Here is a 24295-nt window from a genome sequence, read left to right on the forward strand (position 1 = left end):
GGGCTAACCAATGAAATCAGATACCCTCCCTCTCACAAAGATTGTGTCATCATCCCCTTCATTTGAGGAAGACTACTGCTTTCAATAATTTATTAACATGCTTTGCTGACTCTTAACCTAATATAGACGTGACTATCAATTATCAGGCCACATGCCTTAGGGCCTATGTGGAGCTGATTGGCAAAGGCGCATTGGTCCAGTGTGGGCAGCCTACTTCGCTTCAATGTTTTAATATGCATTGGGCCCACATCGTGCCAAAGTGGTCATGTTTTCCGGGAAAAGATTTGGCTTATTTCAGGTGATGTGAGGGCTGCCATCAACAGAAATGGGCAGCCCAAACAGGGCCAATGTCTTGGAGGCCAATGTGGAGCCGATGAGCAGAAGCACATCAGCCCAATTTGGGCAGCCTAAGTGGGGTCAAAAGTTTAGCCTGCATTGGACCCTCATCTTGCCAATGTGGACATGTCTGCTAGGTATGTACAACAGCCACTGCAGTATATTATTTCAGTGGGAAAACAAGAATGATTTTTAGCCTGAAGTGCTTCTTAGTGGATTTACATTGTCAGCAGTGTGTATACTGAGAGAAGATGTTAAAAGCTTTGTTACAGTGCGTCAGACAGGGTATAAACTCTGAGAGAGAGAGAGTGAGAGAGAGGGGGAGAGGGAGAGAGAACAGGAAGGAGTGGAGAGGATAGGAGAGGGGAGGGTGTATACAGAGAGAAACTGATTGGCCAGAGAAAGCGAGAGAGAAAGTGGGAGTGAAACAAGCTAGAGAGGAGCAAGGAAAAGCTTCAGAGAAAGATGCATCCTCCTCGTGCTATGTGATCATTTCTGGTGTTAGGATAGTAAGATGGGTCAGACGGGGGAAATGAAAGAGATGCAGCCAGGGGTGTGGCTGCAGTCTCTCTCAGGGAAACTCTGTCTTGCCTTGAGCTGCAGCATCTCTGACATAACAGTTGTGCCAGTATGCCAGTCATGAACAGGCCAGGGTAGGTGGAGGACATTTTTTCTCAGTATTATATATGCATGCACTGCTTGGTAGATTTCAAAGGACAATATTTTTAATAGGACAATCTATGTAATAGGGACTGGTTGAGGACAAAGAGCATCCTGGGTTGCAGTGTCCCACATGTCTGAGCCATATTGATACTTAATATGACCATATGTCTATATGAGATTTTTTAACCAGACCCAGGCTGGATCAGTGTCCAAAGGATTTCAGCATGGCTGCTCTGCTCTGAAGAGAGAATATTTATCTGTGTTTTGTCTTGTCAGATTTTGGACAGGCTCAGGGTTGAGCAGACTCTTTTCATCTGGGGAACTATGGAACTATGACGGGAATTCTAAGGAACAGAGCTTGTCCAAGCAAGACCTACGTATAGCTAAGGAGCCAAGCTCCTCTCATAGTCATACTCTCAAAGGCTTACCTCGGTCTCAAAGTGTCAGAGTTGAGCTCTGTGCAGGAAAATCCCCTCGGTGTGAGATAGTGGAGCAAGGTGTGCAAATCCAGGAAGATATTCTAACGGGTAGGTGGAATGGGAACAGGCTTTGCAGACACTGCAATAATCTTCTTACAAAGTGGTTAAAAAAGGTCAGAATAATTCATGATGCTTTCAAAATCTCAACTTCCACGATTGATTGGAGTGCATCTTTGACATATGCTGTAGATTCATTCCCTGCTGCCATTTCTAAAGAATATTATTATTATTGCTATACAGGCTGCCGAGGAGGAATGTGTGTCAGTAACACTACACTGTCTCACGATATACCCTTTTTCAGAAACTGATAAATGCAACCTGTTAAATGTATTGATTCTTATTTTCCTGATTTTTAACAATATACTGCTACATAAAGATGACAATCTATATCCATAAGATGTTTCAGCCCTGCATATATATTCATGCTCTCAGGCTGACTCAGCATATTTAGTCCAAGGCAAAACAGGGAGGGAGGCAGAGACCGTTTTCAATTCGCGCTACTGTTTTTGGATTGACTGATTCAATTGCATCTGATGAGAATATTATTCAATTGTGAACATGAATATTTATCTGTAAAAATAATCTCCTTGTCAGACTTTTTAAATTAAGCTGTGTTGTGTATGCTATGGAACAATGAATTTGTATTATTTCATTTTTTACAGGATGTCTGACTAAAGAGAAGATTCAGACACCCAAGTCTCATCCTGCTTACCCTGAGGAAAAGAGATCGCCTGAAAAGAATGGCAATAAAGAAACACTTCCCCCTTTACTCAATGTGGCCTCGTCTCTTGAGAATGTTTCCATATGTCCATCATTCTCAAACACTCCGAAAGCAAAAACAGTCACTGTAAGTTCCATGACAGGATCTTCTTTCCTGTCCAATAGCAAGGAGCTCTTTGAAGACTGCCAGAAGAGGTATGAGGCACAGAGGAATGCACAGGATCAGGAATTACCAATGACATCCTGTGCTAATCGCGATGCTGTCGACACGGACTTCGCTATAGAGGCGATGTGCGACCCAGTAATTCTCAATGTACAGAACGACCAAAGATCACAAGGTCTATTGCCGTTAAGCAATCATGGCGAGACCAATCACCAGTTAACCAGTACAGGGACTGAGGAGTGTTTGGTACCCCACCCTGGCAGCACCATAATAGAACCTAAAGAAGCTGAACAAACAATGAAGACCAACATATTTGTATCCAACAGAGGAAGTCTGTTCAGTGCAACCTTTGTCCACAGCACAGGCAATAGTGACACAAAGATGAGTCGTGAAAGCCCCTTGTGTGATGACATTGTCTCTGAAACAGGGGATGAATTAGATGCCTTTTCTTCCAGCAGTGACTGTCTGACCTACATTGAGGACGAGGAGAAGGCTGTTACAGATGGAACGAGAGGCGGAGGAAACACACGCATTCCACACTTCACCAAAAGGTCAAAAAATGGATCACAAACTCAGCCTTTATGTCTAAATCCAGCAAGGATATACCACTCTTCTTTGAGTAAGCCATTTGCTCAGTCGTGCATTCCACTGGTTTTACAGATGTCCAAACCAGTTACTAGAGGGTGGTCAAAAACAACTGTTTCTGAGGAGGGTCTGTCAGAAATACTTTCCCCAGTGGATGAGGTTCTGTCCTATGGAAGCTACGAGCTCCCTCCACCTGTTGTGCACTGTGCAGGATATGGGAGTGTTAGCTCCACTCTGCTACCTCCCCAACCTGCTTTTGAGGTGATCACAAGTGAAGAGGAATTCCCGCCTTCTTCCGAAGGAAATTATCTGTGTCTCAAAGAAGATCCATCCATTAACAGTGAGCTTGTTCCTCCTCTCCCTGATGATAAGAGACCACATATAAACAACACAATAAACTCTGGTGAAACTAAAAAAGACCTTGCTGAAGGTCAGAATGTTTTTGACAGAACTGAGAACTCCAGCTTGGTTCCAGTGGAAGAGGATGTCACAGACTCGCTCTTCTACTTTGACATTGGCGACAGGGTTCTTGTCTGCCTTTCCAGACCTGGTGTGCTGAAATACAAGGGGCCGGCAGCATTTTCTGGTGGCCTTTGGGCAGGTGTGGTGCTGGACAGGCCAGAAGGAAACCACAACGGGACCTTTAGAGGGGTGAAATATTTCAGATGTGATAGGAACTGTGGTGTTCTGGTCCGAGCGGAGGACATCTCTCCTTTACGAGGGACACAAGACAGTGATCTGGATACTGAGGCTGAGGAGGATCCCTTCTCAGATGAAGAACCACCAAACTGCTTGAAATCACAAGAGGATGGATTGAAAGAAGATGAAGCCTCAGGTGGACCATTGGAAGGCAACATATACGGGGGACAAAATAAACCAATCAATGATCCTTTAACTACTAAAATTACCTATAAAGAGGGACAATTACAAGAGATATGGTGCCAAAACCCTCAACTTGATTGTTGTAACAAGACACCTGAGGCATCAAGTTCATCCACCCCTATGCCTGTATCATCATTATTTCAAGTGAGTTTTGTCTTAATCAGACCGTGTAATAGCACAATTGAGGCAAACCAAAGTCATCACAGACTTTTACCTTGGGGGTATTTGATGTGTCTTTAGAGTACCAGACCTACTTAAAATTCCTTAAAAATGCTTGCTCGTCAAACTATTTATTGGTCCTATTTTGCAGATTGGTTTTGATTCATACCCCCAAGCAGCAGGACACAACATGAGCTCTAGTTTTGACATAAACTCTTGGGTGGAAAGTTTGACTGAGGAGCTGATCCAAGACCTTATAATGGATGCTCTAGAGATAAGGATGAGAAACAGAGAGAAAGGCTTGCTCAAAGAGGACAACAAACAAATTGATGTGAGTAAAGTTTTACATTTTAAGTTTTTTTTTACATCACCCTCCCAAAACAAACAGCATAGACCAGCATAAATGTTAAGCTTTTCCATACTTGTCTATTCGGTTTCATGCTGGTCGGATTCTGGTCAAACTGGTCTAACCAGCATAATTTAGCTGTTTTTTCTGGCTGACCAGCACGGTCTAGCGAGTTATGATGGAAGACCAGCATGGTCAAGCGGGTTATGCTTAGAGACCAGCTTTTGTTGTGTTTTCACTGGTGAAAAGCCTGTATTGTGCTTCCACTGGTGGCCAGCCTCCACTGTGTTTTTGCTGGTGGCCAGCCTCCACTGTGTTTTCGCTGGTGGCCAGCCTCCACTGTGTTTTCACTGGTGACCAGCCTACACTGTGATTTGGAAATTGGGGCCAGCATAAACTAAAGCAAAACCAGAATCAAGTAATGTTTTATACTGGCTTGCAAAGGGATGTTTCATTCCTATTGGAAACCAGCCAGAGTTTATTCCCACAATCTGCATTCAGAATGACTGCCAAGGTTAGAAAGACTACCAAACCATCTAAACTGGAACAACCATTTCACTAATGGGTATAATAAGGCCAACTAACAGATTGGATTAGTTTAGACCCCCCCCCCATGTGCATCAGCAGTGTCTACTTTTTTATGACAGTCACTGACCGTTACTCAATTAGGCATTACTCAATTAGGCATAAATTATTCTATGCAGCTATCTAGGCTTGTAGTAATCATGGCCGAATTACCGATTTGGGGGCCCTCACTTATTTTGTGTTCATGCTCACTCAGACATCATATTAACATGGCAAAAGTCAGGGCTTTGACTGCATGTGTGGGTCTGTATGTGGGTAAACAGACCAATGAGTCACTGCCACCACTCATGATGAGTTCCTACTTTTTGTGGGGACCCCATCAAAGTTTCCCAACCCTGCTGTAGGGGAACCATTTAGAGTTCCATTTAAACCAACTCATGAAGAACCCTCTGGCTCCATGTAGAGCTAATGACAGGTTCTACAGCTTAAGTGTTTTCGGGAAGTTTTCCGACCACTTGACTTTTTCCACATTTTGTTACGTTTACAGCCCAAAAAATCTTCATCAATCTACACACAATACCCCATAATGACAACGCAAAAACAGTTAAGACATTTTTGCTAATTTATAAAAAAATGTAACCCTGAAATGTTACATTTACATAAGTATTCAGACGCTTTAGTCAGTACTTTGTTGAAGCACCTTTGGCAACGATTATAGCCTTAAGTCTTCTTGGGTATGACGTTACAAGCTTGGCACACCTGTATTTGGGGAGTTTCTCCCATTCTTCTCTGCAGATCCTCTCAAGCTCTGTCAGGTCTCTACAGAGATGTTAGATTCGGTTCATGTCCGGGCTCTGGCTGGGCCACTCAAGGACATTCGGAGACTTGTCCCCGAAGCCACTCCTGCAATGTCTTGGCTGTGGTCCTTCTGTGGCTCAGTTGGTAGAGCATGGCGCTTGTAACGCCAGGGTAGTGGGTTCGATTCCCGGGACCACCCATACGTAGAATGTATGCACACATGACTGTAAGTCGCTTTGGATAAAAGCGTCAGCTAAATGGCATATATTATTATTATTATATTATTATATTATTATTATTATTATATTATTATATTATTATTATTATTATTATTATTATTATTTATTATTGCTTAGAGTCATTGTCCTGTAGGAAGGTGAACCTTTGCCCCAGTCTAAGGTCCTGATCACTCAGCAGCAGGTTTTCATCAAGGATCTCTCTGTACTTTGCTCTGTTTATCTTTCCCTCGATCCTGACGATTTTACCAGTCCCTGCCCCTGAAAAACATCCCCACAGCATGATACTGCCAACACCGCGCTTCACCATAGGGATGGTGTCAGGTTTCCTCCAGACGTGACGCTTCACATTCAGGCCAAAGAGTTTACTCTTGGTTTCATCAGACCAGAGAATCTTGTTTTAGGTCTTTAGGTGCCAAAGTGGGCCTTTTACTGAGAAGTGGCTTCTGTCTGGCCCCTCTACCATAAAGGCCTGATTGGTGGAGTGCTGCAGAGATGGTTCTCCTTCTGGAAGGTTCTGTCAGTGACCATCGGGCTCTTGGTCACCTCCCTGACCAAGACCCTTCTCCCCCGATTGCTCAGTTTGGCTGGGTAAGTTAAGTTACCGGCTACAGTAAGTTACCGGCTACTGAGTTGTAGTAAAAATACAGAATTTTTACAGTTGAATGAAGGTGTTATTGTTGTAAAATGTCTTGCTGTTGTTTACCTCACTGCACTTCAAAATGTAGACAATGTGCTGGCGGGGGATCATATTTGGGGGCATGGTCTAAAATATTTTATATTCATACCAACCATATATGGAAGTGTTGTACCAGCTTACGTGGTTTTATTGTTATGTTGAACAAGCACATAATTTGTCCATGCCTAGTTCTACAATCTTTGCAAGAGGTTGCCATGTATGCTGCCAACATGTTACTGGCAGTTAGTGACGTTACGTTTGATACTGGGAGCTCCGAGGCATGCGTCGTAATTGCTAAGCAGTTAACTTTGAAGAACATCCTCAATGACTTCTGAAGCTTATTTAGATCACATACTTTTTCAAACCATATGTTGCACAATGTGAGATCCCACTGATTTCGCCATGGTTCCGGTGCTTTCTTCAATTCCAAGTTGCTTTCAATCAATGACCTCTACTGGACACAGTACTTACAAAATAAATATACGTGTAGGTACAGTTGAAGTGTAGTGGCCAATAGATTCAAACATGACACGACCAATAACTTTTTGAAATTCAATGATAGACTTTTAATACACCCCCGTATCAGAAGCCGGAGAGCCCCACGGGACTCACCCTTTTTCCAGAGCCCTGTTCCAGTATTTATTCACATATTGCATATGAGCCCATCCCATCTGTAAATGACGTTACATCCCAATCCGTGCATCCTGCTTGTTCAGCCCAGTAATGCCCATACCTGCTTTCCATCAGATTATAATGATGACAAGACCCTTGCTTTGTTCCTGCACTTAACTAAATGCATTCTTTTGTTTGTGTATTATCTAAGATCAGTAGACTGTGTCTCCTCAGTTTCTAGCGTGTCCAGCTATACTAAAAATAGTTTACATTCCTCTATTTTACAGCCCTATGCTTTGGCTCTGCACTTAGCTCAATATGTTACTATGTATGTGTGTCTTTATCTCAGAGCAACAGACTATGTGTCTTCTCTGTCATTCCTTCTGCATCTCTACGTCCTAAAAATATGCAAACTATGTCTATTGGTCATCAGTTAGTCATTTGACTGACCCCCTCCTTTGTTATATCCCTCTGGCCTTGGTATGTCCAGCTATCCTGGCAGCTATGTCACCTTTCCTTCATGTAGTCTGTTTTTAGTGTTCAGCTATTTTATACATGTTATGCATTTATCTATGTGTTATATTTGCAACCACAGAAGTCAGAAGATTACATGCACCTTAGCCAAATACATTTAAACTCAGTTTTTCACGGTTCCTGACATTTAATCCTGGTAAAAAATATCTGTGTTAGGTCAGTTAGGAACACCACTTTATTTTAAGAATATGACATTTCAGAATAATAGCAGAGATTTATTTCAGCTTTGATTTATTTCATCACATTCCCAGTGGGTCAGAAGACAACATAGACTCAATTAGAATTTGGTAGCATTGACTTTAAACTGTTTAACTTGGGTCAAACGTTTCAGGTAGTCTTCCACAAGCTTCCCACAATCAGGTGGGTGAATTTTGGCCCATTCCTCCTGACAAAGCTGGAATATCTGAGTCAGGTTTGGAGGCCTCCATGCTCACACAAGCTTTTTCAGTTCTCTCCACAAATGTTCTATAGGATGGGGTCAGGGATTTGTGATGGCCTCTCCAATAGCTTGACTTTGTTGTCCTTAAGCCATTTTGCTACAACTTTGAAAGTATGCTTGGGGTCATTGTCCATTTGGAAGAGCCATTTGCGACCAAGCTTTAACTTCCTGACTGATGTCTTGAGATGTTGCTTCAATATATCCACATAATTTTCCTACCTCATGATGCCATCTATTTTGAGAAGTGCACCAGTCCCTCCTGCAGCAAAGCACCCCCACAACATGATGCTGCCACCCCCGTGCTTCACGGTTGGGATGGTGTTCTTCGGCTTGCAAGCCTCCCCCTTTTTCCTCCAAACATAACGATGGTCATTATGGCGTAAAAGTTCTATTTTTTTTCATCAGACCAGAGGACATTTCTCCAAAAAGTATAATCTTTGTCCCCATGTGCAGTTGCAAACTGTAGTCTGGCTTTTTTTATGGCGGTTTTGGAGCAGTGGCTTCTTCCTTGCTGAGCTGCCTTTCAGGTTATGTCGATATAGGACTCGTTTTACTGTGGATATAGATACATTTGTACCTGTTTCCTCCAGCATTTTCACAAGGTCCTTTGCAGTTGTTCTGGGATTGATTTGCACTTTTCACACAGAAGTACGTTCATCTCTAAGAGACAGAACGCATCTCCTTCCTGAGCGGTATGACTACTTCGTGGTCCCATGGTGTTTAAACTTGCGTACTATTGTTTGTACAGATGAACGTGGTACCTTCAGCCATTTGGAAATTGCTCCCAAGGATGAACCAGACTTGTGGAGGCCTACAAAAAAAAAATTCTGAGGTCTTGGTTGATTTCTTTTGATTTTCCCATGATATCAAATAATTGGAAAAATTACTTGTGTCATGCACATAGTAGATGTCGTGACCGACTTGACAAAACTATAGTTTGTTACCCACACATTTGTGGAGTGTTTAATACATAGAGTTGAAATCAGAAGGTTACATACACTTAGGTTGGAGTCATTAAATCTAATTTTTCAAACATCCTAAGTAATGCCATAGATTCTCTTCTTGAAAAATAGTGAACTTGATGTCAAAAAGGGAAGCATGATGTTAGATGAAAACCTGGTTTTCCTATTGATTGTAGGCTACTAAAGCCAACAACTTATCACTGCACCACAGAGTTTTGATGAAAACAGTGGAGAAAAATAAATGTTTCTGATAATCACAAGTTTTCATTCATTCCTGAGAGGCAGATGTCACTGATGTGCGTTGTGAACAGATAATGAAGCACGGAGTAATGAACCATTTTTCTGCACAATTTCTTGAAAGCGCCGAAGCCTTCAGAAAGCCTCGGTTTCCCATCACCACTGAGAGTTAGTTGCCAGTGAGTTACTAGCAGTTTATGGCTATTAAGTTACTTTGAATTTTACAATAACTTACTGACAGCTGATTGCTAGTTAGATAACGCAAAATTCACAGCAACTTCCAGGGAACTAACTTTCATTAAATTATTGTGAAATGCAGCAACCTCTTAACAGTGCATCACTTTAATGTCACATGCTCTTACAAAGATTGCAGAACTAACCGTGTTAAAAGATGTGCTCAACCTTTGAAAAAATAACTACTGATGTTACATTTGATACCAGAGATCCAAAGGCATGTGTCACAATTGTCAAGCAGTGTACTTCAAAGCAGTATGCCGATGCCTGTATCATAAATTATTATTATTTTGAAAAGCAGTTGTCACTCATGTACACCGTGTTAATCAAAGCCTCACGTATTAACCATAATTTCAAAACAATTGGCTGCATAGACTCATTGGTTCAGAAAGATTTGTTTAATAACCCGTTAGTGATCTCTTTGCGCTTTTAGCGGGATGGATTTGACAACATCCAGTGAAATTGCAGAGGTCCAAATTCAAACTACAGAAATGTCAATATTCAAGATAACCGAAAATATAAGTGTAATACATCAAAATAAAGCTCAACTTCTTGTTAAGGAACATTTGCTATCTAACTGGGAGTCTCCTGAGTGAAAGCATCTAAAGTTCTTCAAAGGTAAATTATTTAATTTGGTTGCTTTTCTTATTTTCGTGAAAATGTTGCCTGCTGCCTGCAGAGCCTAGCCTAGCATTATGCCATGATAAACTTACACAAATGCTTGTCTAGCGTTGGCTGTAACGCATATTTTGAGAATCTGAGATGACAGTGTTGTTAACAAAAGGCTAAGTTTGTGTTTGAATATATTTATTACATTTCATTTGCGATTTTCATAAATAGGAAAAGTTGCATTATGGTAATGCGCTTGAGGCATATGGATACGGGATTGCTAGTCGCAAGAAGTTAATTCAGCCGCAGTGTCAGATTTCAAAAAGGCTTTACGGCGAAAGCAGACCATGCGATTATCGGCATGTGGCGACACAAAAGTAAGAAATAACGATACCTTTGAATATCTTCTTCTATTGGCACTCCAAAATAATAATATAATAATAATATATGCCATTTAGCTGACGCTTTTATCCAAAGCGACTTACAGTCATGTGTGCATACATTCTACGTATGGGTGGTCCCGGGAAACGAACCCACTACCCTGGCGTTACAAGCGCCATGCTCTACCAACTGAGCCACAGAAGGACCACAAATGTCCCAGAAATATCACAAATGGCCCTTTTTGTCGATAATGTACCACTTTATATCCTCAAAATGTCAATTTATTTGGCACGTTTGATTCAGAAATACACCGGTTCCAACTCGCCCAACATGACAACAAAGTATCTAATAAGTTACCTGTCAACTTGGTCCAAACATTTCAAACAATGTTCCTAATCCAACCTCAGGTATCCTAAAATTTAAATAATCAATACAATTGAAAACTGTTTCCAATACCGGATAAAAAAAAACGTGAAACTCGTTCCAGTTCACTCGCACCAAACAGTAGAGTCCACATGGAGTTACACTTACAAAGAATAGCACTACTTCTTCATTTCTCAAAAGAAAAAAAGCATCAACCAATTTCTAAGACTGTTGACATCTAGTGGAAGCCATAGGAACTGAAACCAGGTTCCTATTAAATAGGGCTTCCCATAGAAAATAATGGGAAATACTATGACCTCAATTATTTTTTCCCTGGATGGTTTGTCCTCGGGTTTCGCCTGCCAAATCAGCTCTGTTATACTGACAGACATTATTTTAACAGTTTTACAAACTTTAGAGTGTTTTCCATCCATTTCTACCAATTATATGCATATCCTAGCTTCTGGGCCTGAGTGACAGGTAGTTTTCTTTGGGCACACTTTTCATCCAGATGTGAAAATACTGCCCCCTATCCCTAAGAGGTTTTAAACATCAGTTCCACCTATGGTTGGCACAAATGGACAAATATTAGACCACACCCCAAAATATAAGGTGATCCCCACAGGTACATTCCCCTCACCAATATTTCAAAGCGCAGAGATTTTTGTGCTTTGCATTCACAATACTGTGTCGAAAAATTGACCGTTGTAGTAGATTATCTGCACATGTACCCTAAAAAAGTTCCGATGTGTGCCTTTGACCTTTTTGTACCCCAGGGAACAACACTGTACTGTACCTGCACTGTACATTCTTGGTAATAAAGATGTACATGGTGGCACTTCTGAAACATTAACGCACTTCGACCCCATAGCTTGCAAATTCAAATCCTCAAAGCCCTTATGCACACTTTACTTCAAGTGTCCTTGAGCACTGCTATTTTAAAGTTGGTGTTGTCAGATAATCTGAAAATTATTGACTTGATTCTGAGCAATGTTTATCAAAGTGCATAAATGTATTCTTCATTAAATCTGTGACCAATCTCTGTCATGCCGACAGACCTGATGATGTTTCAGGAAATTCTGGTCAGAAGCAACCAAGAGGTTATGAGTTTAAATCTCAAGTGAGGAATAGTCTCAAGCAACCTGCTTTCAGCAGTATATTGTCCTTCTACAGCAATAACACTTTTTTCAGCTGTAAAAATTCTGTAATGTGTTGGTGTTTAATTTATTTTCAATGCAACTAGTACTATTTTAGTGTACCGTAAAAAGGACAGGAACTTTTTACAGTTTTTCTCAATTGCTAAAACACCATTTCTGAAACCTTGCTCCATTTCCTGAAAACATTAAACACAAAACCTCATCTTCAAGCACTATTTCCATAACCTCTGACTCCTCTCGCAAAATGAAACATTCGCCTCGAAACAATTTTACCTGTGTTCAAAATCAAACACTGCTCTCAAATCATAAGCAAAGTGATCAAAATGATATACACTCTCAAGCAGTCAGTAAACAATACACCAAAAAATTGAAAACACATTGTTCAAAACATACAATTCTCAGGGAGAAGTACATTTTTAATCTAAAAAAAGATTCATATTTTTCCGTCATTGTCTTTTGAAGAACGAAAACATGTTCTATCATAGTAGTAGTAGTAGTGCTCTTCCTTCCGGGGAAGGACTGCCCGTTCCATGATCTCGCCATCACGGTTGACAACTCCATTGTGTCCTCCTCCCAGAGCGCTAAGAACCTTGGCGTGATCCTGGACAACACCCTGTCGTTCTCAACTAACATCAAGGCGGTGGCCCGTTCCTGTAGGTTCATGCTCTACAACATCCGCAGAGTACGACCCTGCCTCACACAGGAAGCGGCGCAGGTCCTAATCCAGGCATTTGTCATCTCCCGTCTGGATTACTGCAACTCGCTGTTGGCTGGGCTCCTGCCTGTGCCATTAAACCCCTACAACTCATCCAGAACGCCGCAGCCCGTCTGGTGTTCAACCTTCCCAAGTTCTCTCACGTCACCCCGCTCCTCCGCTCTCTCCACTGGCTTCCAGTTGAAGCTCGCATCCGCTACAAGACCATGGTGCTTGCCTACGGAGCTGTGAGGGGAACGGCACCTCAGTACCTCCAGGCTCTGATCAGGCCCTACACCCAAACAAGGGCACTGCGTTCATCCACCTCTGGCCTGCTCGCCTCCCTACCACTGAGGAAGTACAGTTCCCGCTCAGCCCAGTCAAAACTGTTCGCTGCTCTGGCTCCCCAATGGTGGAACAAACTCCCTCACGACGCCAGGACAGCGGAGTCAATCACCACCTTCCGGAGACACCTGAAACCCCACCTCTTTAAGGAATACCTAGGATAGGATAAAGTAATCCTTCTCACCCCCCCTTAAAAGATTTAGATGCACTATTGTAAAGTGGCTGTTCCACTGGATGTCATAAGGTGAATGCACCAATTTGTAAGTCGCTCTGGATAAGAGCGTCTGCTAAATGACTTAAATGTAATGTAAATGTATAGTAGCTCAAAATTGATCAGAAATTACTACTCAGTTTTGCTCTTTGCGATTTAGTTTTTTGTTCTTCCTCCTCCTTGTACCCATAGTTTTACAGTACTGTACCCTGCATCTCACAAACTTATCCTTTGTCTCTGTGATACTGTAATTCTTGTTCTTTGTTGATTTGAGCCTTTAACCAGTCAAAATCTATTGAGCAGTCAGTACTGTTAATAAATGGAAAGCACAATGTTCAGGGCCATACAATTTGTCCATTGTACAGTATAAGGCCTAAAATGCACTGTACTACAGTATACAATACTAAAAGGGACAAAAATCAAAGGAGTAAACATGTGATCAATGTGCTTCTTCTTGTCGTTGGGCTGGGTCAGGCCAGAGCACCTTGTCGACATCACAAGCAATATTGTCCCTCCTGAGGCAACGGAGGAAGAAGCCTCTTGTGTGCCGTATCCAGCCCTGACATGATTCCTCACCTATATCACCACAGGCTAAATCCATGGCTTGCAGCAGATTTACTCTGGTGTAGGGTTGTCTATCATACACTTTCTATCTCCAAGAGGAGAAAAACTCCTCAATCGGATTCAGGAAAGGCAAGTATATGGAGGGAGGTACAAGTTCATAAACTGCCATTCCCTTACCTGAGCAGCTCGGTGGAAACTGACATTGTCCCTCACTATCACATAGGTGGGAATGGGATTCTCATTTAGCTCTTGACCCTGCTGCTCTTGAACCTGCTGCTCAAAAAAATATATCTTAGATTGGCAATAAATCTTAGAAGGTGCTGGGTGTTATATGGCCCGAGTGTAACATGGTGATGTAGAACACCACGGTTGCTGATAGCAGCACAGATTGTGACATTGCCACCTCGTTGACCAGGGACTTCAACAATGGCCTACTGTCCAATCATGTTTCGGCATCTCCTTCTCCTCTTTGTTAGATTGAAGCCTGCTTCAAATCAAATGTATTTATATAGCCCTTCGTACATCAGCTGATATCTCAAAGTGCTGTACAGAAACCCAGCCTAAAACCCCAAACAGCAAGCAATGCAGGTGTAGAAGCACGGTGGCTAGGAAAAACTCCCTAGAAAGGCCAAAACCTAGGAAGAAACCTAGAGAGGAACCAGGCTATGTGGGGTGGCCAGTCCTCTTCTGACTTCATCGACAAAGATGAACTCATTGGGTCTGTCCAAGGATTCCAAGTCAAATATTGTCTGTGTAGAAATACAATATACTGTATGTAGGATTTTGTAAGTCATACAGAGACAGTGCTATATTGTAGAGTACAATTAGGCTTCTGATTCACATACATTGTATGTACTGAAGAGTAATGTCATTCACATAGTATGTGTTAGTACTGTGGACAATCTGGATTACACTTACTTGCACATAGCTTGCAGTTCTTTCACCCTTGGTGAGTTGCGTTCAAAAGGTACTCTGTATACTTGTTTCATTCACATCCTGTTACGATGGAGGACACGGTCAGTTGTGGAAATGCTCACACTGTTGATTCCCTGGAAGTGTGTGTTGTCTTGTATCACTCGTTCCTGGATTTCTCTGAGTCGTATTGCATTATCTTGAAGGATCATGCCAACTATAACGGCCTCTTGCTCCCGAGTGAATATAGCTGTCCTTCCACCTGCATGTGGCAGTCTTGCAATTCTACAAAAAGTAGTTGTGCAGTTACAAAACATATTCATGCAGTACAATACATACAGTGATTAACTTGACACATGTCTATTGAAACAGCTGCATATAGTGTAGTATAGCACATTTGCAATTACAAAAATACAGTAGTATACTGTACCTGTTCTCTTCTCTGAATGTCCTTACTATGGTGGACACAGAAAATCGGCTCAAATTGGGTTGTACTCTAAGTCCTGCTTCCCTCATTGTCAGTCCATGGACAAGAACATGGTCTATAACTGTTGCTCGAATTTCATCAGATATTTCCACTCTTTGTCTTCCTCTTCGCCTTCCTCTTTCTTGCCTTCCTCCTCGTCGCCCACCTCGCATACGTCCTCGTCCTCTCACATTGTTTCTTCTATCCATTCTCAGACTTTCTCCTTCCCACCTTCAACAACCTGTTCGCTCTCTGAACTGGCTTATATTGGTTGTGTCGCATCATTTGAAACAGTTTAAATCAATTTTGAGTGGTTGTGTTCAAGCAATGACATGTGTTCTCTATTTGTATTTGATTGCCACTTGTGTTTACCAGTATGGATGACATGTGCGTTAGAGTGCAGAATGTGTTTTGAGAATGAGAATGTGTTTAGAGTTTTGCTGAAAAGTCTAAGTGAGATCTGCAAATTGTGTTTTACCATGTGAAATGGTTTAAGGTATGGACAACAGACTGCATAATTAGCTAAATGAGTCCAGGCAACTGAGAACTTTGTTCAGCCAATGGGTTTTAGTGTTTTAGCAATTGAGAAAAACTGTAACAGTTTAGCATTTCATGGCATAAAAAGGAAAACATGGTGGAGAGGGAAAGAACAGGATGATTCTTAACAGACAGATGGTTCTCAGCAGTAAAGAACCCTTTCTGAAATGCAAAAACACATATCACCCTCACCCCTGACAAATAACATTTTGGTCGTTGTTGTGTATTCTGGTCCAGTGGTCCAGTCCAGCTCAGTGGTCACCAACCGGTTGATCGCAAAACATTTCAGTAAATAGGTACACCTGATTCAGCTGTCCTGCGCACCAGGTTGGTAAAGTGTTTCCATTTTGAACCATTTCATGCATTTGTGGGCCAGAAAGCAAATCACATGCACTATAGGCCTACCACTGGTCAATCGGATGGCTCAGATTAACATGTCTGCTGTAATGTAGCAGGTGTAAATGAAAGCTAAAGCAAAGTTGATATTGTGCGATTTAAAAACTTTTAAAACCATGACTAGAGAGACTATCAACAAATACAGCAAAAAGCTGCTGTTTTTATCAGTGAGTTTAAGTTTAAGTTTTTACTCAGCAGTGTCAACACTTCTGTAAGCCATAAAATGCGTGCTCTTACTCCCACTCGCACTACAACGATCACTGCAGCTGTAATGAATGAGTATTGCATTGTTATTTTATATTTATATTATTGGTATTTTTTTTTGATAACATTTTATTTTATTAACAACATGGATTTGTGCATGAGGCAGAAATAATGCGATGATACTCGAGTTTTGCTATCAGCTGGAATACGGTGTCCTTTTTTGGTCAGTGTCAGAGGAGGAAAGGGAAGAGCAGAGGGAAATTGAGAGGTGGACCCTGTCTGCTGCTCTCTCTCTTCACTGAGAATGACCATCAGATTCAGGCACCATCATTCCAGTAAAATCAAAAGGAAATTATTTAAATGTATGCTCACTCAGCTGTGCCTCACAAGTAATACAACAACTGATCTATTACTGTGTGATCATATAGCTTACCTCAACAACAAAAAATGTATAATTGGCAGGGCAATTCAAGCAAAGCCAATATGAAGTGATAATGTATTAGGTCTATAGGTTACAGCAAACTTCATTGCTACAGTACAGTACTGTTTAATAGGTTAGTGTTGCATAGGCTTATACATAGGCGTATATGTCATGTAAAAAGTTTTAAATAAATAAATAAATCTTAGCGGGAGATCTCAGCTTGCATTTTGACTCAGACAGTGATCTGGTGACCACTGGTCTAGCTATCATACTTCCCAGCATGCTCTATTGCAGATTGTTTCAAAATTGAGTTTTTGCATGTACATTGATTTATTAATTAATCAATTAATTAATCTTATGCTACAGATGAATAACATATTTTTTCTAAACTAATCCAATTTGATAGGTGGGTTTATTGCATCTGTTACTGAAATTATTGTTCCAGTTTAAATGCTTTAGGTAGTCTTGTTTACATATTTTTTTCTACTTGGCAGTCATACTGAATGCAGATTTTAGGTGAATAAAAATTCAAATGATTTGATATCCCGACTAAGGCTGGATTCCAATAGGAATTAGACATCACCTTGCAAACTATTGATGGGCATTCCGGCTCTTTTCAGTGAGCTGGCTCATTCGGCTCAACTCACCAAAAAGAGCTGTCTCTTTTGGCTCCCAAACGGACCAATATGATTGGTATTAAAACAATTCTAATTAAATTATGAAATAAACTCATACTCTACCTTAAATAGAAGACAGGCATGCATCAGAACACAGAGGTTTCAAAATAAGAGGCTCTTCCTGATTGGATTATCCTCAGGCTTTCACCTGCAATATCAGTTCTGTTATACCCACAGACAATATTTGTACAGTTTTGGAAACGTTAGAGTGTTTTCTATCCCAATCTGTCAATTATATGCATATTCTAGCATCTAGTCATTAGAAATAGGCCGTTTACTTTGGGAACGTAATTTTTACAAACGTAAAAATAATGCCCCCTAGCTTCAAGAGGTTAACCACAATGTATTTAAAAATGCATTTGTTTGTTATGAAAAAGAATGCTATTAAACATTTGCATTTCATTTCTTAAGGTACAGGAGGGCAGCACTTTCACTTTTGGATAAATAGCGTGCCCAATTTCAACTTCCTGCTACTCATGCCAATAATATAAGATATGCATATTAGTAGTAGATAGATTCAGATAGAAAACACTCTGAAGTTTCTAAAACTGTTTGAATCACGCCTGTGAGTATAACAGAACTTATATAGCAGGCAAAACCCAGAGGACTAACCATTCGTTTTTTTTTTAGGTCTCTGTCTGTTCAGTGAGTTCTCATTGGGAAACGATATTTCTTAGGCACTTGTTTTCAGTTCCTACCGCTTCCACTGGATGTCACCAGTCGTTGGAATTTGGTTGAGGTTATTCCTTTGTGCAATGAAGAAGTACGGCCATCTAGGAACTGGGTAACACTGTTGATTGAGAGTTGCGCAAGACTTGAAAAGTAGCGTTGGTTTGTTGTCTCCCTGTATTGAACAGATAGACCCGTCTTCAATTTGATCGATTATTAACATTTAAAAATACCTAGAATTGTATTACAAAAGTAGTTTGAAATGTTTTGGCAAAGTTTACAGGTAACTTTTGAAATATTTTGTAGTGACGTTGCGCAAATTGGAAGCTGTTTTTGTTTCGGGATCAAACTCGCCAAATAAATGGACATTTTGGATATATATGGACGGAATTAATCAAACAAAAGGACCAATGATTTATATTTTATTTCTGCGTTTTGTGTAGCGCCTGCAGGGTTGAAATATGCTACTCTCTTTGTTTACTGTTGTGCTATCATCAGATAATAGCTTCTTATGCTTTTGCCGAAAAGCCTTTTTAAAATCTGACATGTCGGCTGGATTCACAACTAGTGTAACTTTAATTTAGTATCGTACATGTGTGATTTAATGAAAGTTTGATTTTTATATCATTTTATTTGAATTTGCCGCGCTGCATTTTCCCTAGCTTTTGGCCAAGTGGGACGCTGGCGTCCCCTATCCTAGAGAGGTTTTAAAGTATAACGTTTTAATGTATATAAACAAAGTGCATATAAATCTAACCATTAAAAACTAATACAATCTGAACAGCATAATATAATATTGCACCATATTAAAGAAAAATTAAGTAACAATTTGCAAAACTGCAGCATCCCACAAAGTGAAATAAATGTAAAAAAGTAGGATGCTATTACACATGTGCATTAAAGTATAACTTTTTAAATGTATATAAACAAAGTGCATATAAATGTAACAATTTGAAACAAATACAATCTGAACAACCTAATAATAGAATATTGCACCATATCAAAGAAAAATAAATAACAATGTGCAAAACTGCAGCATTCCACTTAAAGCATTAAACTGGTCCCTCTTTTCTCTCTTTATTGCTATGTTATAACCAGTAGCACACGGAAATGCTGACCATATTTTTATTTTATGAGAGGACTGATGCGGTTTCCTCTCTCAGTAATTATTTGTCCCGTTTTCTAGAAGACCCTCTCAGAGGGAACGGAGGACTTTAGTAAGCCGTGGGTCGACCGAGGCCTCGTTCTTCCACCAGCTCAGAGGATCTGCAGATCGTTGGGGCTTCTCCAAATAGGATCAGACCTCCATTATGGCATCTGCTGAAGGATTCCTTCGTGCTGCATCCCCAGTTGCTCTCTCGTCAAACAGCAGACGTTTGTGGCACTACTGCTGGTGCTTCTGCTCCATCGGATCCCTCTTCTTCCTGTTGTCCTGGTGCCTGAGCCAGTTGACTACTGGGGCTGTCCCTCCCTGCTGCTGAGTTTATTCCTTGAAGAGCCTCATCAATTGCTCTGGCTCCACTGAAGGCTAACTGAAGGCTAACTTCTTAAACCTGGGGTGAAATGCAGCGGTTTCTGATAGCACGTGATTATATTCCATTGGTGGTGCTGGCTCCACCACTATCACTAGCAGGCTCGCTAGTTTCTCGAGGCGCCGCTACAGCTAGCTTCACAGTTGGGTGCACAGTTCGCTTATGCCGGAGTAGGTTGTGCGTAGAACCGGCTTCATATGAGATTTTGTTTTGGGAAATTCTACACTGTGCTCTAACATTGTTTACATTATTAGAAAGCAATTAAATGCTACTATGCTTCCAACTCATTTTCCAGCTGTTGTTTTCACAGCTGTCCTTCCTCTCTCTCCTCGGCTGCTAAGTGTGTGACTGTGAGTGAGTTGGCTCGGCCCTCCCCCACGCATCTTTGATTCATTGGTTGACACTGCATGTCTGATTGACAGGAACAACAGGTGATGCTGTTAGTCTGAGCAGACAGTCAGAACTAATGTGTGTGCGATTGAACATTTAGGCCTATATCATTTTATAATTTTTTTTGTTCATTGAATTTGTTAATTCTATTAATTTAAATCTTTTGATTATTCATATCTTATTTTTTATTTATTTTTATAAATAGATTTGGCTCTTCTGTTATGCGAGCCGGCTCCCAACCGACACCTACAAGAGCCCTCTTAGAGCCGACTCATTCGCGAACGACCCATCACTATTGCAAACCAGCATAACGTTTTGTGGGTGACCAGGATATTCTGCTGGTCACTAGCAAACATACAGCGAAGGCTAGTCACCAGTGAAAACACAACAAAGAGTGGTCCATGCTGTTTTTTTTCAGCAGGGAACCACCACAATGATGATTTCAAACCATAGAGATGCATAGAAGGTTCACTTGCCACAAAGCTTGTTTTATAATGGGGAGTGTCGTTAAGAGCTTTCACCATAAAACTCATGATCTAACATTCCAGCACTGCAGGTGGCAGTTAATCCCCACCCTTGGCTTTATGGCCGTTCAGACTCCATCATAGTAGCTGGTATGCACCTTCTCTGTTTATTAAGAACTGCCAATGAGCTCAGTGAAGCAGGCAGATTGCTAACACAAACCTGGCATCCCCCGCTTGTAAAATGAGGGTGCCCTAATTTTAAATGGAGATACAGTAGCATGGGCGGCACTCAATTGCAGACTGTCAGAAATTATCAGGGCAAAGATAGGTGTACCCTATGTCTATTCAAAACCTTCCATTTTCTGTTTAGCGCCTATCGAAGGACATTTTTTGTTTAGTAATGCAGTAATAGTTGTCTCTCTTGTTGTGATGTGTGTTTTGTACTATATTTATATTTTATTTATTTATTATTTTTAATCCCAGGACCCCGTCCCCGCAGGAGGCCTTTTGGTGGTCCATCATTGTAATTAAGAATTTGTTCTTAACTGACTTGCCTAGTTAAATAAAGGTTACATAAAAATGAAATAAATAGAAAGAGTGTGTATACTGTACATGAATATGCAATGTGTAGGCCTATTACTTGTCTTTTTCTTTTGAATGATCGTTTATGTGATAGTTTTCTATGACTTTCAGACAGTAAAGAAGAAAGATGACAGCACAGCAAATAAGCTGTGTTTCATAGAACAGTGGCACGATACTCTCTGCTCTGCAGCTCCTGAGAAGGTTCAAATCCAGCCCCACGACTGTGACATAGTGTACAGACTGGTTGATACTGCCTTGGAAACCCTCTTAGGCCAAGTAAAGAGTACCATGATTTACAACCCAGAAGCACCAGGCTATATCATTGACGAAGAGAGTGTCAGAGTTTACGGACGGGTGAGAGTTTGTGTGCAATTATTGGATGATTGTTAACCTGGATGAATTCACAGTACAGGATGCTAATATTATGTATGTTTGAGGTCATTAGCCAACTGTACCTTACTCTAGATCATGCACCAACTCACCTCTGAGATTCTTCATGGGGTGTTGACCAATCACTTTGGGATTACAAGATCTATGTGGCAGACAAAAAATATACTCTCAAGTCTCCTATCAAGTAGAATCTTTCTCACCGACCTGAAGGTAACAAGTAGCCTTATGTCTGCTATATACACAATCTCCTGTCTAAATAAATATGAAAATGAACATGGAACCTATGCAATTACCATATTTTGTGTGTTATGTATATTATATGGAATTATATAGAAAAATAACAATAACCCACTTGGTGATGACTTGTGCAGTAATCATCCCCTGTTGAACTTCTGAAGAGCATAAGAGCAAAAATGTCATAATTTGAAATGTAATGTCATATTTTGCAGGCTGCTGTTAAATCTGAGGTGCAGAAAGAGCTCAACTTGGAACGGACGGACCTTCAGATGAAAGAGATTCTCCTGACGTTGTGCAAATACAGGAGTACAAAGCGAGACAGAGTAGACTACATTCTGGTATGTGATAATAATTTTGTTCAAATGTCTTGGTGGGAACAGTTTATTGGTAGGCCTACATGAAAGATATTTAGAATATATGAGCATCAATAAGCCGAGCTAGGTTGTAGTGGGTGAAAGCATGCAGAACTTCCAGCAACAATGTTCAAGTTCATGATCACATTGAATCCTCAGATCCAAGAGCTTCACAAAGAAGAACTTCAGTGGGTGGACTACAGCGCTGACCAGATTACTGTGAAAATCAAACTGTCTGAGGAGATTTTCAGTCTTCTCCTAGAGGACACTATATCAGTTCTCAAACACATGTACATGACACCATCCTTTTGAACCTGAGAAAGAAGGTTACTGTTCTCTCAATAAAATATATCTTATTAATTGCCAATACATTCTCAAATGTTTTGAATTCAGTTACAATTACATGTATTGATTATCTATGATCGTTGAAGAATTTAAATAAATCACTCATATTGGAATTAATTTGACCCTACGTGTACATATTTTTATTGAGCATTCCTCCCTGATTGTCGGTCTATCAAGCAATAAGCACATAACCTCAATTAACCATTGCTGAGGAAACATAACACAATAATGTGCAACAAGGCTCCTGAAACCATATGTACAGTGCAGTGCCAAAAAGTGTACACCCTCTTACACAATGTTCACATTTTGTTTACTTACAGCCTGGATTTTGGACACATTCAAGAACAACAGGTTTTCCAACAAAATAAATTGTGAGATGGTTAGAACAAAGTTCATTAATATGCACCAGAGCCAGACACTATTGATCAGTCTTTTACTGGAGAAGAAGGAAACTGCATCATCATGAGGCCAATCTGCGATTCAAACAACAACAAAGTGGTCACCCGGCTGAGGAGACTGGGCCTGAGACTGTTCTTGACTTCTGACCTGATGGACTTCCTGTTTGTGCCCCTGGGTTTTTACAGGGTTTTTGCTAAGTGGGATGCTTTTGGTGCATTCAAGACAATTGGAAACTCAGAAAGATACAAAAGAGGCCTGAGTTCCCGAGTTGGAATTATGAGTTCTGATGACCATTCTAAACTATTTTTTCCCAGTCGGAGCTAGTTATTTTCCTGCCTTTTCTGCAGTTCCCAGTTGTTTTGAATGCGGCATGTTTGATGACCCACAGTCCTTAGCCGATGACCCACAGCCCTTTGCCGTGGTATATTGGCAATATACCACAAATCCCTGAGGTACCATTATAAACTGGTTACCAACATAGAGCTGTAAAAATAAATGTTTTGTCATACATGTGGTATACCACGGCTGTCTGTGTAAGGGGTGCGTACTGGTGGCAGAGAAGTCAGGCGCAGGAGAGCAAAAACTGTTACAACGGCGCAGTTTAATAAAAATCACTGTAAACAGAACAATCAATACAAAACCCATCGCACAGAATAACGTGCACAAGCACTTACAATAAACAATTCCGGACAAGGACTTAGGGGGAACAGAGGGTTATGATGGAATTGAAACCAGGTGTGTGGAAAGACAAGACAAAACAAGACAAAACAAATGAAAAGTGGATCGACGATGGCTAAAAGACCGGCGACGCCGACCGCCGAATGCCGCCCGAACCAGGAGAGGAAACAACTTCGGTGGAAGTCGTGACAGTACCCACCCTTGATGCGCGGCACCAGCCGACACCGGCCTTGAGGACGTCCCGGAGGGCAAGGTGCAGGGCGATCCAGACGAAGACGGTGTAACTCTTGCAGCATTGAAGGGTCCAACACGTCCTCGACTGGAACACAGCACCTTGCCTCCAGACCGTACCCCTCCCACTCCACGAGATACTGAAGGCCCCTCGTCCCAAGCCTTGAATCCAGTATGGAGCGAACGGAGTACAATTCCGGACAAGGACATGAGGAGAACAAGGGTTAAATACACAACATGTAATGATGGTATTGAAACCAGGTGTGTGAGAAGACAAGACAAAACAAATGGAAAATGAAGGATGGATCGACGATGACCGGCGACGCCGAACGTCGCCCAAACCAGGAGAGGAACCAACTTCGGCGGAAGTCGTGACAGTCTGCCAACCAATTTTCTAATGTAAAATGTACTGTGTCCGTAAAATGTATATAGTATGTACAGTATAAGCTGGAAGTAAAAAGCCTAAATGTTGTTGTCCATTAGTTTACTCCAATTAGGG

At 41.1% G+C, this 24295-nt stretch overlaps 1 protein-coding gene and 1 long non-coding RNA gene across 3 annotated transcripts in view; both read left to right on the top strand.

The window, feature by feature from the left end:
* Positions 1-24295, top strand: part of LOC127911657 (uncharacterized) — a 61146-nt gene that overhangs the window by 23710 nt on the left and 13141 nt on the right. The window lies entirely within an intron of this gene.
* Positions 789-22551, top strand: LOC118357984 (uncharacterized). Of its 2 annotated transcripts, XM_035735294.1 has the most exons (8): positions 789-989; positions 1276-1526; positions 2141-3972; positions 4139-4318; positions 21275-21517; positions 21629-21763; positions 22003-22128; positions 22303-22551. In XM_035735294.1, the coding sequence occupies exons 1-8, from the start codon at positions 967-969 to the stop codon at positions 22453-22455; spliced, it is 2943 nt and encodes a 980-aa protein (XP_035591187.1). In that variant the 5' UTR covers positions 789-966; the 3' UTR covers positions 22456-22551. The 2 variants fall into 2 exon arrangements, with proteins under 2 accessions (XP_035591187.1, XP_035591186.1); XM_035735293.2 differs by having other exon boundaries at positions 789-1526.

This window comes from Oncorhynchus keta, chromosome 25, assembly GCF_023373465.1.
Source record: "Oncorhynchus keta strain PuntledgeMale-10-30-2019 chromosome 25, Oket_V2, whole genome shotgun sequence".
Classification (NCBI taxonomy): domain Eukaryota; kingdom Metazoa; phylum Chordata; class Actinopteri; order Salmoniformes; family Salmonidae; genus Oncorhynchus; species Oncorhynchus keta.